The sequence below is a fragment of the Pongo pygmaeus genome, chromosome 9, assembly GCF_028885625.2.
Source record: "Pongo pygmaeus isolate AG05252 chromosome 9, NHGRI_mPonPyg2-v2.0_pri, whole genome shotgun sequence".
NCBI lineage: Eukaryota > Metazoa > Chordata > Mammalia > Primates > Hominidae > Pongo > Pongo pygmaeus.
This window is the reverse complement of record NC_072382.2, coordinates 90,548,128-90,568,951: the sequence shown is the minus strand read 5'-3', so window position 1 is coordinate 90,568,951 and position 20,824 is coordinate 90,548,128. Positions and strand designations below refer to the sequence as shown.

General features: G+C 35.2%; 1 protein-coding gene across 9 annotated transcripts in view; it reads left to right on the top strand.

Annotated features, from left to right (window-relative positions):
• Nucleotides 1-687: 687 nt before the first annotated feature.
• NOX4 (NADPH oxidase 4) overlaps nucleotides 688-20,824 on the top strand; it is a 168,500-nt gene continuing 148,363 nt past the window's right edge. For 3 of the 9 annotated variants that reach the window (XM_054439384.2, XM_054439382.2, XM_063671312.1), the window contains exons 1-2: nucleotides 690-1,196; nucleotides 1,836-1,931. In XM_054439384.2, the coding sequence (XP_054295359.2) occupies nucleotides 1,140-1,196; nucleotides 1,836-1,931 (153 nt within the window). In that variant the 5' untranslated portion in view covers nucleotides 690-1,139. Of the gene's footprint in view, nucleotides 1,197-1,704; nucleotides 1,783-1,835; nucleotides 1,932-20,824 lie in introns of those variants that run through there. The other 6 variants (XM_063671315.1, XM_054439383.2, XM_063671313.1 and 3 more) reach the window with 6 other exon arrangements.

The following is a 20,824-nucleotide window of genomic DNA, read 5'->3' as shown; positions in this document are numbered from 1 at the left end:
AAGAGTTTAAAAGCCATTCGATTAAGCAACTAGTATTAAACTTTTCTGTCTCTCATTAGTTGTTAAATCTGGAAAAGTTATTGGTTTAACAAACCTTTATTGGATATCTATTTTGCATCAGATATTTTTCTACATGAATGGCATTTTTTTCTCTCTCTTTTCTAATACTGATTTGTTGCAGTGTCGAATAGGTACCTGGGTCAACTCCACACCATTCTCACTCTTCACTGGGCCTCTGGTACAAGATTGAGAGGATTCCTATTACTTACTAAACAGACTAGGTAGTAAAACAAAAAGATTCCCGAATAGAGTGAATCTAAGTTCCCCTAGAGCCCCTAAGAATTACATCAGCTTTAACCATTAATTCCCTGGGTTCTTATTCAGTAATGTCTTAAAACCTTTTTATCAGTATGGGATGGGCGGGCAAGGGGATAAAGAAACTGGTGGCTGGTGGAAGCCTTAGGTAAGCGCTGTCAGGGGGGCTTTAGTTTGGGAGTGGGATATTTTGCTGAGGAAGGGTGGGAGAAATGTGAGCTAGTACACAAAAGGCTGTTTCCGGCTCAAATTTCGTTACCAGGGCTCTTTGAGATGAACTTTTTTAGGGAAAAACAACCAGTCTAAAAGAGCTGTGTGTGTGTGTGTGTATGTGTGTGTGTGTACGAGGGGGCGGCGAGGGTCCCCACTTTTACTATGAGTAGCATTGTTCACAAGTTTGCCAGTATTTTGGAGCCTGGCAGGCCTGCCTAGAGGCTGCGGGGGACGCCTCCAAGTTCCCACCCGGGACATCCTGAACAGCAGCAGCCACAACAACAGGCTCGCCCCTAGACAAAGGGGCCGGCGCGGCGGAGCAGACTGGTGCAGCCTGGGCCGCGCGCTCGGAGCGCTGGGCGTCTGGGCAGCTGAGTGGGCAGAGCTGACCCGGTGCGGGTCGGAGTCAGGGCGCCCGGAAAACCCGGCTCTGGGTAGCAGACCCCGCCCGGGCTGGCTCGGCGCCGGGCCTTCGGGCTTCCACTCAGTCTTTGACCCTCGGTCCTCGCTCAGCGGCCCCGCAGGCCGCACAACTGTAACCGCTGTCCCGGCCGCCGCCCGCTTCTTCTCGGGCCGGCGGGCACAGAGCACAGCGCGGCGGGGCCGGCGGCATGGCTGTGTCCTGGAGGAGCTGGCTCGCCAACGAAGGTGTTAAACACCTCTGCCTGGTAGGATGGCGGGCTAGGCTCTCCTTGCATTTTCTCTGTCCTGCAGCGATTTTGATTCATTCTCTGAGCATGCACGGGTGGGAAGGTGGAAGTGGAAGTTTTGTCTTAATTCGAACATTTTCAACTAACAAAACTTTATGCTGGAGATAACAATGAACACTCCCCCTCCCACCCCTGCGCCTGTCCCCCAAATGCATGAGAATTTTTCTGCACATTGATGGGAGAGGAGGTGTGGAGGAAGAGGGAAGAGGTCATTTTCAGTGAACACAGCTTTTCCTTTTACCCTTTAAACATTTTTGCTCCCTTTGTTCTTTTCCCAGATTACTTCTGTTTGCTTGAGGTATGGTGATGTCATTAATTTCTCAATCTCATTTTGTACGGCAGGGGATAGCTGTAAATCATTTAGGAGACCTATTTGCAGCCCAAATGCTTAGTCTCAGGTGAAAGGGCTGGGTAAAGTCAGATTTGTTTTCCTCTGAGTGGTTTTCAACTTGCTGGTTAATTGAAAATGCTTTCTGCAGTTACTGATTTAGGTTCCATTGAAAGCACTGTGTCCAAGAATTTACCTGTGGTTTCTATTAATCAGGTAATAATTATTTTCAATTTTTGTTTTCTGTCTCTCATGTCTGATTGGTTTAGTTCATCTGGCTCTCCATGAATGTCCTGCTTTTCTGGAAAACCTTCTTGCTGTATAACCAAGGGCCAGAGTATCACTACCTCCACCAGATGTTGGGGGTAAGTAAGTTGAACTTGGATAATCTGGTGGAATGGGTTTAACACTGGCAGACATTGCTACAGGTTTAGTCAGTTCCATTCATTAAAGAAATGTGCACTCTTCACTTTGAAAACATTTGTTGTTCTCTAAAGTGGTCACATTTTCCTGATTTATCATTTACACTTGTACAAGTTAAAAAGATTGACTCTCTCAAGAACCAAAGGTAATATCTGCTGAAGTGAAACGAATGAACCTGCCAGACCAGATTATTGGTGCCTCAAAAAAATTGCTACTTACTGCCAGCTGCTAAGTACCCTGAAGGATCTGATTCACTAGGAGGATCAACCAATAACATGCTTTTAGTTTATACTTATCAGTGCTTTTAGCCTGTTCATGAGCTTATCCAGAGGATTTCTGCACTGTTTGTTTTTACTGACAACTCTCACAAAGTATGGGTATAATGGGGTTATTCATTTCTGGGCAGTTCTCAGTGCTTGCTTTGGGTTAGTGGCCGATGATATTCCAGTATTCTACTATAACATGAGAAAGATACTGGGCAAAATTTTTTCTGATTTATTTTATGTTAATATTTTTCTTTCTTTTCTATGATGTTTCTGATTTCATTCTTCTGTTCCATCTCCTTCTTATTTGACTGCTTAACAGAAGATAGTGTCACTGAAGGCATATTACTTTGCACAAGGAGATTGCGTTTTCTTTTTCTTTCTTTCTCTTTCTTTTTTTTTTTTTTTTTTGATACAGAATCTTGCTGCGATGCCCAGGCTGGGGTGCAGTGGAGTGATCTCGGCTCGGCTCACTGCAACCTCCGATTGCCTGGTTCAAGCAATTCTCCTGCCTCAGCCTTCTGAGTAGCTGGGACTACAGGCACGCACCAGCACACCTGGCTAATTTTTGTATTTTTAGTAGACATGAGGTTTCACCATGTTCGTCAGGCTGGTCTAGAACTGCTGACCTCAAGTGATCCTCCTGCCTCAGCCTCCCACAGTGCTGAGATTACAGGCGTGAGCCACCATGCCCAGCCAAGATTGCATTTTCTAAGCAACAAGCAAAAAGTGTAAAACCCTGCAAAAACTTAGGGAACCTGAAAAAATAGATTTTGCATTTTGGTGGGTGGAGGGGGTGCAGAAAAAAACACATTTTGCTTTTTTATTTTTTTTCATGGTTTAATGACTACTTAAGATGAGCTCAGACAAATTCAGTGGAATCAGCTCTCCCTTCTATGTTTTACATGGATGGATCTTATTTATCTGTAATTCTCAGTACCCAGACTAGTGATTGGCACATATTAAGCCTGCAACAAGTTGCAGTTGAATTAATTAATTAATTTTTTATACAACAAAGTAATATCATAATCTGTTGATCACACACTTTATAAAGTTTAACTTCTAGGTTTTAAGCCAATGGGTTGAAAAAAATAGTCTGTAAAGCTAAACCCATTTTATTGGTAACTCTTCAATTTGAACATTTATTTCTTTCATCCATCCAATCCAGGAACTGTCTTGAAACCTATACATTTCAGATGGGCACCCAGAGAGTAAGACCTCACCTTGCCACTCAAGTTGCTTACAATATAATGGAAAAACAACAAATAAATAATTATAATTCAATAAACAAGAAAAGGTTTCTTCTAATAAACACATGAGGTCTGATAACTTTTTGGTTTTGTTTTCTAGTATTTCCCCATTAGGTGTAAGTTAATGAATAGGACATTTTTCAGTGGAAGCTTTATCTCATCTATTACATAACTTGATGAACAACTTGGAGAAAACTCTTTAGATATAGAATCGTAAAATTTGCTCTGGATCACGAGGTATTTGTATTAATATAAAAATCTAAGAATTGGAAATTTATTGCAATAACCTAGAAAGCCATAACTGAACTTTGGATTTTAGCTTTGTGACATAGTATAAGCTAAAATAACATCTTATTTTTTTAAAAAAATAATTATTTGGAAACCAACTCATTAATTTTTATGAACTTGGATACTGTATAACTGAATTTCAAATTTAATTTGGTGATAAGTCAGATATGATTAAGATCACATATGCACAGAAACATAAACCAACAAATTTGGAAAACATTTAAACTATATTTCACCTCTCTACTTCCATCCCACTTTACTGCTTCTGCTTGAGTAATAGACAGGCTAATGAGCTTCAAGGACTGCTGACACATAGGGCTCAATAAGTATTGATCAAGGGAATGAAGAAAAAAATGATAAAAGGACCAAATGGAAGACTAAGAGCAAAAAGGATAAGAAACAGATTCAAGAAAGGAGAGGTTGTTATAAATTAGTTTTCAAGAACACACAAGAATAATTATAGTGAGTTGATATTTGAGCTATCTAGTAAGTATTCTTCATTTTACCAAGAGTCATTGTGGACAGGAATGGTCTTTCTACATGCTGAGAGATAAAATATGACTTATAAACTTCTCAGTAATTACCTGTTATGAATTTTCCAGTCATTAGTTTATCTAAGCTATTTTGGAATAGGTGTTTTCAGTCTGTATATTACTTTTTATTGGAAAAGAAACTCCTTCTACAGTTTTACTATTTATGAAGTAGTGTTTAATTTTATGTCCTAGGCTTATCTTTTCTAATCTTATAATGACTGTTGCATTATTTCATAGAGTAACAATTTGCAGGCACTTTTCAAATTGCAAAGAAATGTAGTATAACAAAGAGATAGAATTAATTTTAAAATAAATATTGCTGGTTCTGATGTTTTACATTTTTAGGAACTGTATGTTATTAACTTAGCATCTTAGAGTGATGCATCTTAGAACTTAGCAAACACTTGGTCCCAGTGGTATAGGCATGTGGGATTCCTGAAGAGAGTCTAGGTATATTATAAGTCTCTTTTAGGTAGATTTTAGGTTTGTAAAAATCATGATGTTATTTCTGGAAATGTATTTCATTGTACCATTTAAAACGCAAATAGAAACAATACTTTCATTGTGAACATTTTGATAATAGCATTGAGTATAAAGTTGCTGTCATTCGTCTGTGAAATGTAAGGTAATAACAAAGTTGTACTAGTATTATAGGCAGGAAGGACCCACAGAATATGGTCCATTTATTGGAAGACACAGACAATGAGAAGCAGTTAATTCTTAGTAATTGCTTGAAAATCTCTATTTTCTATTGAAGAATGACTTTTTATTCAAATGTTTACTTATATCTGTGATATGCCAGGAATTTTACAAATGTTTTGTTTAAGCTAGGAAACTGTTCTCTCTGTTTTACACACAGGGAAATATGGGCTGAGGAAGCTGTATGACTCGCTCAAATACATTTTAATGGTCAGTGTGAGAGCTAGGATTTGAGTACAGCCCTGTCTGGCCTCTGCTTTTTCGTCACACTACGTAGCTTTTCTAAACGACTTCACTGGTCCATGTCAGACACTTATACCACTGGTTAGTATTAATTTTTACCAGTGCTGCCCAACAGAAATATAAAGCAAGTCATATATATAATTTAAAGTTTTCTAGTAGCACATTAATAAAAGGAAAAAGAAACCAGTGACATTTATTTAATAATATGTAGCCAACTAACCAGGCAGCAAAAGAGGCATCAGGACATCGGTAGTCCTCTTGCTCTTCCTCTACTAAGCAGGAATTGTCAAAGGATGGGAAGTTGTGGAACTACAAAAATTATTGGTTTGGGAGGCCAAGGTGGGAGCATTGCTTGAAGCCAGGAGTTTGAGACTAGCCAGAGCAACAAAGTGAGACCCCATCTTTACAAAAATAAAAAAACTATATATATAGTATACACATATATATGTATATATACACATATATAGTATGTGTATATATGTATATACGCACATATATATGTATGTGTATATATGTATATATGCACACACACACACACACACATATATATTAGCTGGGCGTGGTGGCACATGCATGTAATTGCAGCTACTTGGAAGGCTGAGGCAGGAGGATTGCTTGAGCCCAGGAGTTTGGAGGCAGCAGTGAGCTATGATTGGGCCACTGCACTCCAGCCTGGTTGACACAGCTAGACCCTCCCTCTAAAATAAATAAATAAATAAATAAAATTGGTATAGAACTATAAAAATCTCCCTGACTTCTGTCTTATCTTCTGAGTTTTCTGAAGGTGGGAACCTTTGAGAATGAAGGTGAAAGCATTTACTTCTCAGAACTAGAGTATCCACTTTTATTTCTTGGTTACTATTCTCAGAATAAAATTAAAGAGTAAAAAAATACATACGAATTGACAGAAAAAATAAGATCTTAATTGCTAGAAGATAAAATAACATTGGGATTAATATGTTTTATTGGGGGTTCTCATCATGATTATCCTTCCCCAGACTGGTCTGATCCAGACTGGAGGCAACGTGGTCATGGCTGGTTTATGCCTGAGTTAATGTGCTAATCAGACTGCGCGCTTCCTAGGAGATGTTTAATTGTGACATGTCATGAGTTTTGGAATCTTAAAATTAGCTAAGAGGAAAAAGAATCTATTGAGAGAAGCCAAAATGAACACCGAAACAAGCAAACCAACAAACCAAACAATAGCCTGCTCCACTCCCCCATGGCAACATTTTAAATAAGGCACTTCATTGATTGCTTAAGAATAAATCCATTTTCATTTATTTATTTTCAAGAATGGAAAATGTAGTTGCTTGAACTTTATAGAAATTAGTAACAGGTTGTGTTCAACTCTCAGAAATGTAGTTTTCTTTTTTTTTTTTGGAAATATTGGGGCAGTTTAACTCAAAACACCATTTACAGGAGCTCTTGAATTTATATTTACCTGTTTTGAGTTGTGTTTTTTACATTTTAATAATTAAAGAATATCGTGTAATTCCCATAAACATTTTAACTTGAAAAGAGATTTTATGATATCAGATTCAATGTGTCTTAGTTATATATATATATATTCAATGCGTCTTAGTTATATATATTTTTCCCTCCAAACTATTCAATTTCAAACTAGTTATTCACATGGTGTCATGATGAGATTTTAATTTTTATTTTGCTTTTATTCACAAATATTGTTTTAGATCTGCTGCGTGATCGTGAAGCTTTTTTTTTTTTTAACTTTTATTGAAATATATATGCTCTTGAGCATTCAGATTCTTTCTTGTGAAACACTGGGATTATCTTTCTTTAGTCAATCATTATCCATTAGAAACATTAACTAATTTACCCTCTCAAGAGTCCTAGAAGTTATATCATAACATTTTACAGAGACAGAAATCTGATGTCATGTGAATTTCTTAAGGTCAGAGACTGGAGTCTCTGGACAAATGGACCTAGGATTTTAAGTCAATGTTAGTTTCACAGCTGGCCTGGGCAGCTTTAATTCTGCTGAGAATGAATATATGATCCCTGTTACTTTCAGAAGAGATTTGTTCATTAAAACCTAATTATACAGACTGTAAAATCACTAGCTAGAGTTGCTCAGGCACATGTTATGATAACAATTCAGGGGACATTTTTAGATGAGTGTTATTTTGCTTGTTTTTATTCTTAACATTCTGCTATTTAAACACAATTTTCTTCTTGTTTATTGGCAGGTGAAATGGGTTATATTTCTTTGATGAAATTATATTCTTTATCTATTTACAGTAGACACTGATTCATAGAATTTTAGACTTGGAAGGAAACTTTGATATCTTTACTTAACTTTTCATTTTCCAAAATGGAAAAATGAGATTGAGGTGATTTGTTCACTATCACCTACTGAATTAGTGACTTGGTCACTATTTAATCTATTGTTCTCCTTAGTCCAATATTACCCACTATAATGAACAGCTGTATAAACACATGCAAGAACATTTTAAACCCCACACTGTATGGACTACTAGCTTTAAATTTTAGGTGAAATGATACTTTAAAATGTCTAGCAATTTAAGAAGCTAGGGAAAATGATTGATTTACTCTCAAAATAAAATATATTTTTAGTTTTATTTGCCGATAAATAGTGAAGGAATTATGAGAATTTTTATTTATTTTTTTTCTGATTTCACAATACTTTTCAGAATTCTAAGACTCAATATTTAACCTCATTGTGATATATAGCTAAATGCTAACTACATAATTCTCCTTTATCAATATCATCCCAAACGGCATAGAATTGGAAGTTAGAATGAATCTCAAATATAGTCAAATCTTTATTTTTTAATAAATGATATGAATAATATCAATAACAGATTGTGCTCAGTGATAACTGGCTAATACTAGACGTTAGTCTAAGAGCTTTGCACTTATTAATTTATTTAATTCTCTCCTCCATAGTATGGAGGGCATGTTTTCAAGTTTTTGTTTTGTAGCTGAGAAATTGAGTTAGAGGGGTTCTATAACTTGCTAGTGAGGGACAGAAGCAGGACTCAAGCCCAAAGATCCTGGTTCCAGAACTTGTATTCTTGTTTTATAAAATTTTAATTGACAAATGCCAATTGTACTTATTGTGTACCACATTATATTTTGAAATATGTGTATATTGTGAAATGGCTAAGTAAGATAATTACCATGTATATTACCTTACATGCTTATCCTTTTTTTGTGATAAAAGCAGAAAATCTACTGTCTTAGCAATTTTCAAGAATATATTGTTATAAACTATAGTCACCATGTTGTACAATAGATCTCTTGAACTTATTCTTCCTGTCTATCTGAAATTTTGTATCCTTTGAATAACAGCTACCCAACCCCCTCCCACCCCCACCAGCTCCTGGTAACTACCATTCTACTCTCTACTTCTGTAAATTCAGTTACATTCTTTCTTAGATTACACATGTAAGTAACATTATGTGGTATTTGTCTTTCTGTGCCTGGCTTATTTTACTTAACGTGATGTCCTTCAGGTCTCCTTTCATGTTGTCACAAATGACAGGATTTCCTTCTTTTTTGTAAAGCTGAGTAGTATCCTGTTATGTATATATACCATGTTTTCTTTATCCATTTATCTGTTGACCAAATTTGTATTCTGAGCCATTGTGCTCTGTTGTCTCTTTGCAACATTAATATTAGGTTGAATAATATAGATTGGTAGATCAAAAACAGTCAAATATCAGCCATTTTATATGGCTCAACCTAATAGCAACTGTTACCATTTATTGATTATATATGATGTGTCAGACACAGTTCTTGGCCCCTTACTTTTATAATCTCATTTAATCCTTATATTTAATTGAATCCTTGTAACAACTGTAGAAGATAGGAATTATTGATTTTTACAGAATTGAGAAGCTTAGATTGGGAACTATTTGCTTTTTACAGAATTGAGAAACTGAGATTCTGAGTGGTTCGGTAACTTTCTGAGTAGTTAGGTTATGTAGCTGACTAGTAGAGAAGCCCAGGTTGAGCCCACACCTGTCTGAAACTGAAGACCATGCTCTCAATCACTCTGCTTTCCAGGTGAGGTTCTGAAACAGGTAGTGTTAGAACCTGCAATTCTCTACTCTTGTCTAAGGTCCTTATACATTTTGCCATGGTGGCGCTGAATATACTGTTTGTGTTTCCCTCTGTTTGCTGTTTGCATGTTAGTGTGTTTTTTGTATCTGTTAAGAAGTATTTGATCAGAAGTAAATGCAAGCATATATGCATTATTCTTATATATGAGGTGGACTTGTATAACTAATACCTACTCTGTTAGTTTGCTAGGGCTGCCATAACAAAGTACCACAGACTGGGTGGTTTAAAGGAAAGAAATTTCTTCATAGTTCTAGAAGCTAGAAGTCCAAGATGAAGGTGTCAGCAGGGTTGGTTTCTTTTGAGGGCCTCTCTCCTTGACTTATAGAGGGCTCTCTTCTTTCAGTGTCTTTGCATGGCCTTCCTTCTGTGTGTCTGTCTTAATCTCTTCTTATAAGGGCACCAGTCATATTGGATTAGGGCACATCCCAATGACCTCATTTAACCTTAATTACCCCTTTAAAGATTGTGTCCAAATATAGTCACATTGTGAGTTAAATTCAACTTGGTACAACTACGAACTTTGTCAGTCTTCCTCTGGAAGCTAAGCATGCATTTTGAGAAATTAATTTGAAGTTAATGTAGTTTTTTTTTCTTCTTAATTGTGGAAGCCCAGCCGAGCACTAGCATTCCAGAATGACATAGCACAAGGGTCCTTCCCAGGCCTTTTTAGGAAGGTGTTGTAATGTTCCTCCTTAGAGGTTTGTCGAGCTTTATTCTTAGCCCCACCCTACAACTATTTTAAACATGCTCTTACACAACCCTTTATTCCCTCCATTACCTCAAAGAAGAAAATCAGATAAATTATCACCTCTGAGGAGTAGCGTCAATATTTTATTTTGATTTTTTAGATCTTGGCATCAAGAGTATGAATTCAGGGAACTGACTCCCAGAAGAGGAAGTAGTGAATATTGAGGAACTACTTTACCTTGCACACCACTGAGGCCAATAATAGTAGCAGTCGTCATAGCCCTAGTCCTAGGCATAGTTGTGTATACTTTCTTCTGGGCAATGCTCAGCCTGGAGGGAGAGGAGCCTGTAGAACTGTGGACTGTTCTAGTCCATTTACCCTGTTTGATGGATGAATTTCATATAGTTAAATGCTTTATTTATGGACTCAGTGCAAAGCTGAATGTGGATTGTAGGTCCTCTAACTCCTGGTCAGTGTTTTTTCATGTCTATCATGCTAAGCATTGTGTTTATCATAAAACTGATTTTAAAATTGCCTAAGTAATTCTGGAGAGAAAAATAATTATAATTTCTTACTGAAAAGGTCATGGGCTTTGGAGCTATATGGATGTGAATTTCAATTGTGGTTAAGCGTTTCTCTCCCTTTGTGATTTTGACATACTATTCTCTCAGCCTAGGTGTAAACCCTACTCATAAAATAGGGCTTAAGCCCTACTCTTAGTTTAGATGGAAGGACAGCATGAGAAAATGCAGGTGAAGTGCTTAGCACTTGGTACATAGGCATTCAGCAAATTGGTAACTATTACTATAAATATTAAATAATGGTAATTAATATTAATGGCATCAATATTATGGATAGAACCAAATGGTAATATTGTATTGTGTATATATACACACACACACACATATATATATATATGTTAAAAAGAATTCAGAGACGTAAAGATGGAAGGGATTTGCTGAGCATACAGATGCTGAGCATGTGAGATGACATCTAGGACAGAGATTTACCCTTTGATCTATTATTTCAGTGCTCACAAGGGTGCTTAATAAATGGATGTTTGATGTTGAGGTTGTATGTTTGCTCGTCAGTAGGGACATGTTACCTTCAGTCCTTTGGTTGACCTTTGGCTGCCTCCCTGATCCTCTGGAGAGAGGAAGGCTATTTACTGCTATTTGCTATTGGCAAAATGTTTGTGGCAATTTGGCTATGATTGTTGGGTGGAATTTTAGTTTGAGGTGGAACACATTTTATTCAACAAAACATTACTTAGTACTTTTTATTAATCTTCACTGAATCTTGGAATTTCAACAGATAAATAAGATAAATTACCTATCTCAGATTATTGTAAATTTTAAAGAAAATTAAAATGAATAATAATAATAGCTAGAGCTAGCTTTCATTGCAATCTTTTCATGGGCCTGACATTGTGCCAAGTTTCTGTTATGTTCTTTGCTACAGTCTCCACTATTCTACAAGGTAGGTTCTATTCATAAGAGGAAGCTAAAGAACAGAATTTGTAAGCAATTTGCTCATTGATTATAAGCACCTAACATGAAGTCTGTTCCATAACAGGAGCTGTAAAAATGTCAGTCGTCTTCTTTCCTCCCTCTGCTCTTATCCTTCACAGCCTCATAAAATAATTCACCTTACTGTTTTATACCCCAGGAAAACATGATGGAAATATTCTACTCATCTCAGAATATTGTGCTGAACATTATGACTTAATACATAAGAAAGTAGTTTGAAGAATTAAGTTTCACAGATATTAATGACTGTTGTTATGTAGTGTTTTTGTCTCCTATCATTTCACAAAGCTTTTAAGGCTTCAGTCATGGTGTCATGACATTGTTCCCCTGGACACCATCAAGGAAAATTTGAAGAAAGGAATGAGACGTTTGTCTTCATGCCAAAAAAAAATGGCAGTCAGCCCTTAGCATGCAATATGCTTTACCATTGCAATGTGACTGTTGAAGTGGGATCGTGAAAGTCTGTGACATGTTGTAATTAATAGCAAAACAAGTATATACAGTTGACTCTTTAACAGCAAAGATTTGAACTGCGCAGGTCCAGTTACATGCATATAGTTTTCAACCAAATGTGAATTTGCAGGATATGAAACCCGCATATACTAAGGACCGACTTTTCCTGGTGACCAATTCCATGGGGCTTTGAACTGCGCAGGTCCAGTTACATGCAGATAGTTTTCAACCAAATGTGAATTTGCAGGATATGAAACCCACATATACTAAGGACCGACTTTTCCTGGAGGCCAATTCCATGGGGCCCACTGGGGCACTTGAATACTCACAGATTTTGGTATATGTGGGGATCCTGGAACTAATCCCCCACATATGCCAAGGGATGACTGAAAGAGCAAATTACATAGGTAGTGAGTGAGTCTATGTGATTCCTAGAATTACATCCTAAAGCAACTTTGTGATATAATAAAACTCGAGCAATGTGATAAAAAGTTAGTGTCTAGTGAAAAGTAGTTTACTTTCAGTTCTGACAATGAGACTAAAGGAAAAGTAAATAAAGGAAAAGAATGACTTTGTTCAATCAGTAGAAATTGTGTTCATCTTTAGAAATTAGAAAGTTGAATTTGACAATGGCTCTCATCTCTAAATGGAAACTATCAAACGTTTTCATGGATATGGGAACCCATGAAAGGATTGTTCAAGGTCTCCAGACACATATCAAGACTTTCAGAGGTCTGATATATTTTAAGGGAAGAAGAGATGAGTGATATAACCAAAGTATAATAATTTTATATAGCTGAGAGTTTTTTTTTCTAATGGAGGCATTTTAACAATAGGGTATAATAAAGAAAAGATTATATGGAATGCCTTTCTGACTATATCTCTTTTCTTTATGATCAAATTTTCAAATACCTGATTTCAAATTGCAAATAATCTCATTAACGTGATCATAGAAAGCTAAGGTCCGGTGGGAGGATCTGGAGTGGCAGTGATCCAAACAAGTTTCTTTTATCCCCATGCTATACTTTTGATTCTCCTTGTAAGCTTCCTTTTCTTCCAACATGCCTTCCTTTATGTGCTTTTCCTTTAGCATCTTATACTGAATAAAATCCCTGCTACTCCACTTTATACGGAAGCATAGACTTCAAGGAGGGTGAAGATCTCATAAGATGAGAAAGTTGTAGAACAAGAAAATAACCACCTATTGAGAACACTTAGGAGATAAGGTGATGAGAGTACTTTTATTTCTCACTGATTTTCCTTGGCCACATTGCATTTTTTTTTTTTTTTTAAGATGAAACAAAACAGGATCTCATTATGTTTCCCGGGCTGGAGTGCAGTGGCTATTCACAGGCATGATCATAGTGCACTACAGTCTTAAACTCCTTGGCTCAAGTGATTATTCTCTGTATTGCAGATGGGCTTGGACTGTGTAGAACCCATCACTGAACTAACTTTTACTATTTTGATTTTGTACATTTTTAAAAAAACATAAGAGTGAAAGAATGAGTCAAACGTAAATCTTGGAAGAGTTTAGTTTATGGGCTGAGAATGGATCTACAAGGTTTCTTTAACTTTGATCTCCTTGAAGAAAATTGGTCTTAGACTTGTACTGGGTTTAAATCTTGAGTGTGTCATGCTTGAAGAAAATACATTTTGTTCAGTGCACAAATTTTAGTATATGAAAGTTAATTTGTTAAAGTCCTTTATGACTGTCATTATGATTCTTAATAAAATCGAGTGTCTGCTGTCACCTTTTCCTGAGCACATAGTGTCTATCAGCTCAAATATCAACTATGGTAATATCTGTGAAAAGTCGAGAATATCAGTAAGAGTGGCATGATGTCATGAAAAGAACATGGATTTTGTGGAAAATTGATTTAAGTTGAAATCTCAACTTCACCTCTTAACAAATATACCTGTAAATGATTTATTAAAATTTTGAAAGCCTCAGTTTTCTCAGTTTTCAGTTGAGATTTATATTATTAATTGAGCTACATGAAAATTTCAATATAGAAACATTTTGACTTACAAAAATGACAATTTCGGTTAACCTTTGTTTAGTTTAACCTAATATATCACTTATAAGAATTTTTTTGGCAGGGGAGAGGGTCAGGGAAAGAGAGGAAAAGATTAACCAAAGTGAGGAAGAAATGAGTGTAAGGCTCTCAAAAAGTGTTAATTCCCTTCATCCTAATGGCAAGTTATAGTAGACAAATTTATGACAATGCTGACTTATCTATTTCAGAAAACATCTTTGGAATTAAGAATGTTTTGAAGTTGCAATTTATTTATAAACATTTGTTAATGATTATAAAAATTTCCGACAGCTAAGAGAAAATACCTTCTAGTTTAGAGTAAAGCGTGCATTTTGAAGTGATACGAAAAAATATTTTGCCAATGACAGTATATATTATTTTCTTAGTTAGAATTTCAAAAATATTTCAGCTCACAGTTAATTGTTTTCCAGTTGGCTGTGGTTTCCACATTTTAGCTCCCAAATTCTTGGCCTTTATAAAACCTTCTGTCAAGCAGCTCATAAATTGAGATACACATGAAAAGGACCCATTTTATAGGAGAGTAACAGTGAATTATTTCCATAAAAACAAAAAAGTTTTAAAAACTTTTTTGATATCAAGTACAGGATATTTAATTAAACATATGCCTCAGTTCATAACACACTATCCTCATGGGTCTGTGCCAGGCTTCCTTTTACTTTCTTCTTCATTCATTCATTTATTAATTTATCAATTTAATCATTCTCCATTATCCAATCCCACTCTTCCAGGGGTCCCCAGTCCCCAAGCCACAGACAGGGACCAGTTCCTGGCCTGTTAGGAACCGGGCCACACAGCAGGAGGTGAGCAGCTGGCAGGCAAGCAAAGCTTCATCTGTGTTTACAGCTGCTCCCCATTGCTTGTATTACCACCTGAGCTCCACCTGCTGTCAGATCAGCTGCAGCATTAGATTCTCTTAGGAGCATGAACCTTATTGTGAACTGCGCAGGAGGGATCCAGGTTGCAAGCTCCTTATGAACATCTAATGCCTGATGATCTGTCACTGTCTCCCGTCACCCCCCAGATAGGACCAATTAGTTTCAGGCAAACAAGCTCAGGACAATCACTGATTCTACATTGTGGTGAGTTGTATAATTATTTCATTATATATTACAATGTAATAATAATAGAAATGAAGTGCACAATAAATATAATGCAGTTGAATCATCCCCAAACCACCACTGCCCCCTCCACCAATCTGGAAAAATTGTCTTCCCCAAAACCAGTCCCTGGTGCCAAAAATGTTGAGGACCACTGCATTCTCCCTCTTACAATAGCAGTCTTTCTAATGTGCTTGATGTTTATCCTTTTTTGGGTGTTTTATGTATACGTATCTTCTAATTCACAAAAATGGCATTGGATCATAGGACTTATTTAGTTTCCTAATTTTTCTCATCTGTTATTATATTTTTGAAGTCTATTTATGTGGCTGTGTGCTTCTTTTGTTTCTTGCTACCAACTGCTACATGGTATTCCATTGTTTGCATCTACCACTTTTTATATATCTGTTCTTCCAGGCATGTAAACTCAGATTACCTCTAATTTCCTGCTGCTTCAAATAGCATCATCATGAATATAAAGGATACTGTTGTAATATAAATATTATATGGTATTTTGTTGGATTTGCCTACTAGGTTTTCTTTTAAAAAGGAGCACAAATAACATGTTCATTTTGTTAAAAAATTAGCATTTTTTTAGTTACTTGTTATAGGAGTTGAATTCAGTCAGATTAGGATAAATATGAAAATAATATCAACATGTGGAATGAGTTTACAAATATTAATATATTTGATTTTAATAACTAGTTTTCAGCAAGGAAACTAAAGTATATTGTGTGATGTAAGGAATGAATGTAGTGAGTATTTTAAGTATGATTTAACTTCTATGTATCTTTCTTATGAACTGCACATAATAGTAACCATTTAACCAAAAAAGTGCTATATATATAGTTACAGTAAAACAACAAGCCTAACAAATATAACGTCAAGCTTGAGAGTACTAGGCAATGGAATAAAAAATATAAAAGAGAACATTAAAAGGATAGGTGCAAATAGTGGAATGGATTTTCTTAAAAGACAGGTAAATAAAAAAGTAGAAAACAACTCACCCTAACTTCCTGAACTGCAAAGTACAGTACAGTAGATAGCTTGTACCAACCCTAGTGAGCAATCGTAGGTTAGGAAGGTTGTGAGATGGAATATGAGTGGAGATGTTTTGTTTTGTACACGGCAGGATATTAGGATTTTCTTTATTAAAATTGTAGTATGTGTTAAAATACTTTTTCCAAAATTGTTTGCTAAGTGTCTTAACAGTACACAAGAAAAGCAAACCATAAGAAATATGGTATAGAAATACGATATCACCAGGGAACCAGAGGTTGGATAATATTTAATGTTTGGGTCCAATTAGCAGTGTTAAAGGGTTAGGAATTTTTGTCCCTTATGCCCTCCCAGTGCCTCAATATTTCTTCCCTATATTACTTGGAACCCCTCTTATTTCTTAGATTGCTATAGTATAATATCAATTATTATAATTTTGTCTCTTCTCTGTTCCTATTCTATTGTATTCTGTCCTGTCCTGTCCTATCCTGTTCCATCTCATCCTAACCTATTCTGTTGAATCCTGTGCTTTACACTGATATATCCTCAGTTATCAAAAGTCTAGAAGAAAACGGATCAGCAGCTTAATACCCTTCTTCTGAAAGATTCCATCCTAAGCCATTAAATATTTCAAGGTAATTTTTAGAAGTTTTCATGCATTTTCCAGTATTAACATAATGCATACCATTAGAGAAAAATGAAAAATGCACAAAAGTAGAAATGGAAAATTTTTAAATATTATCAATATTTGAGAACAATGTTATTCTTCAAATTGTATTTTTAAGACTTGCCCTACTTTATTTTCTTAAGAAAAATAATTTTTCTTCGAACTGTTTTATATTTACTAATTATTTTCCTATTTATTATAGAAAATAGGGGAAAAGAAAAAAATGTTATATATATCATCACTCACATATAACCACCATTAACATTTTGGTGCATGTCCTCAGTACAAGTTTTTTATTTTTTAAGTAGCAGTGTGATCATTCAGAATCAACAGTTTTGTTTCCTACTGTAAAATGTAGCATAAATATCACATTAGATTTATCTCTGTTATCACAAACTCGTTAAGCATATGTTGTTTATTTTTAATATTTCACTGAATAAATAAAACACAAAACTTAAACACTCCCATATTTCTGCAAATGCAATTGGCTTCTGTTATTTACTGACCTAGAAACTGCAATGAAAAACATCATTGTGCAGAATACTCCCTCTGTTTTCATATGTCCTTTGGATATGTTATTAGATTTTCAAAGTATATTAACCCATTTAATTTCTTTTATTGTGAATTTGTGCTGCTTTTTTATCCATTGAATTCTTGGTACTTAATTATTAATATTAAATGTCAAAAGAAATACCTGATTCTGTATATTAAACACTGATGATACAATAGAAAAAAATAGAAACTTCCCTCTACATCTTAGAAGTAACCACCTGAATTGCTTTCATTTATGTTTATGTCTATATATATATATATGACTGTACATATAGATACACATATATACATATGCATATTATTCAGTAATCTGGATGGATATTACTATTTCATTTCTATTATGTGAGGCTAATTAATTTTATCTTTAATGACTACATAGTGCACCATAATGCCATAATGTACACCGTAATTTATTTTGCATTTCTCAATTGTTGGACAACTTTAATTCCTTTTATTTTTGGTATTATAGATCATATGGCAGTGAATATCCTTGTAGAAATTTACTTGTACAATTAGAAAAGTGTTTCTGTATGTCATTTTACTTTTTAAAGAAATTCCAAGATGTGATGTATTGGTCTTACACAATATTAGTTTTTTACAGAAAAAAAGATTAAATTTGAATTGCATTTCCTTTGTCTTTGTAAAAATGTGGCACTGATGTTGTAAAATCTTTTTTTGTAACATTTGGAAACTATGCAGTGATTGTCAATTGGAGAAAAGAGGACTACAAATATATCATCTTATGTTTGATTTAATTTAATAGGTTGGCACAAAAGTAATTGTGGTTTTTGCCATGGAAAGTAAAAACCGCAATTAATTTTGCACCAAACTAAACGTTATTTTCCCAACAACTAAACTAGTGTGGTCCACTGCATGTTGGCCAATTAAACTTTGTGAAGAGTTTGTCAGAAGAATCTAATTCTTTAACACGTATATATCAGGAAATTTAGGAAAATAGTCTGTACCAAATTATCCATTCACTTAGTCCATCTTAACTGAGTACCTACTGTGTTAGGCATTTTGGCTCTTTTTTGCATACAGAGATCTTTCTCTTTGAATTGATAGCTTATTTTGGAGGCAGTGTTTTATTTTTTTTTCCCCAAGGAAAGACTGGAAGAGAGTCAACTTCATTCAAAAGTTGAAAGTCATAGTTAATAGACATGCCTAGTTAGCTAAGATTGCTAGTATTTTGAGGACAGAGATAGAATTTAAAAACAATTTTATAGATTCAATTAGTAAAAGTTAATAAGAAATAGGATTGAGTTCAGGAGGAGTAAAATAGACAATATGTTTAAGTAGGCTATGCTTAGGAGACATGAGAAAAAAATCTTTATATTGAGTATCCTATATTCACTATATGAATTTTAATATATATCATCATGGATAGTCTGATTAAAATTCTAATAAATGAAGAGGTATCATTGTCATGTGTGTTTTCTCTCAATTTTTTTTTTGTTTGTTCAGGCCACCAGTGTATCTGTTTTGGCTTCTAATTTTCAGAGGAATGTTGAAAAATTAAAAATGGTTTAAAGATAAAGAGGAATGAGGCAACATTTTGGAATGATTGTTTTTGATGAGGAGTAGCTGAGAGGTAACTAAACACTCAGTAATTGTGATCAGATGTGCTGAACCCATGACGTAGGAGACACAAGGCCTGTTTCAGTTATCTAGTCAACCATGCTCTCTGCAAAACACTTTCAACTTCTCCCTGCCTTCTCCTGTGCACAGATAATTTCTGTAGAGGGAGGAAAATGTAAGAGTGACGTAAAATCAAATGCTCTGTAACTTTTGAAACCTTGTTGTTGAGCCTTAGAAAGGTGTATAGAATAAGGAGTGGGTATAAATATTGATAGGAATTTAATAGATCAACTAAAAATATTTCCCCTTCAATAATGTTTTTCAGCCAAAGAGGTCAAACCTTTTTCACCTGATACATTTCTATAAGGAAAAGTGAAGGCAGTGTTTACTATTGTTTAAATTCTTCAATTCTAGGTTCTGGAGACAAGTGGCCTTGGTAGAGGTCACAGGTATTAATTGTGATTAAAATTTCATAATCATTTACACCTGGTGAACTGTTCACTAGACAATATTGTCTTTAGAAACCCCTGGCTGTGTTCATATGCAACTCTGAATGCCATTTATGTTGAAGCTTAACTTTTCCAGACAGACACAGAGTCTAGAAGTGAATGTTTTCTGCCCTCTGTGCTTTTGGCACTGGAAATACAAGGTAAACAAAATTCGGACAAAAATATGTTATAATATTGCTTTCTTCTCTCTCTGTAATAGCTACGTGTCCTTCTGACTTTTAATAGCTTTTCTAGGGAAAAACCACATTCCCACTGAAAATGGAAGAGTGTCATTTTTAGAAAGGGTAGATAAAAAAATGATGACATAAAACAGATAGAAAAGATTTGAGTTAAGCATAAGGAAATCTGAATATAAAGACATGATGAACTGTATATTTTTGGTAGCTCCTTTAGTTTTATGAAAAAAAAATTACACCATTTTGTTTCTTTAGAATTGATAGCTTCTTTTGGAGATAGTATTAAGGAAAAAAAAACAGATTATAGATGAGAAGATAAGTCAACTTGAGTCAAAAATTACATCATAGTTAAAAGTCTCCAGGGAAGCTAGTTGACAGAAATGAACTGGGATCATTTGGAATGAATTATACTTTATTATGGCATTAAGGTACATACATGAACTTTTGGTTAAACCCCAAAAGCACTGAATTGGTAGTTTATTTTCAGAATATTTTTTAAAGAAATGATTGCTTCAATTATTGTTCATCATTTTCTGGTTACTCATGACATGTTCTTCATCATTGTTTTCATATGAAACCTTATCAAAATAACCTTATCAAAACAGTTAGGTGATAAAGGCCAGGTGCAGTAGCTCATGCCTGTAAACCCAGCACTTAGGGAGGCCAAGGTGGGCAGATCACTTGAGGCCAGAAGTTCAAGACCAGCCTCACCAATTGGTGAAAACCTGTTTCTGCTAAAAACACAAGAAATTAGCAAGGTGTGGTGCTATGCACCTGTAATCCAAGTTACACAGGAGGTTGAGGCAGAAGAATAGCTTGAACCTAGGAGGCGGAGGTTGCAGTGAGCCGAGATTTAGCCATTGCACTCCAGTCTGGGTGACAGAGAGAGACTGTCTCAAAAAGCCAAACAAACAAACAAACAAAAACAATCAAAAAAGTTAGGTAATCAGCTTTTTAACCAGTCCTTCACTGAAATGTCATTTTTTATTCTTAAGTGCAGTCTTGTTCCCATGGAATGCTTACTATATTCAAAATTTATATTCCCATTATAATTTATTAATGATATTAACCTAATGATATTAATTAGGACTACAATTTTGACTTACAGGCATAGGAAAAATAATTTTTTTCTGATTTTCTG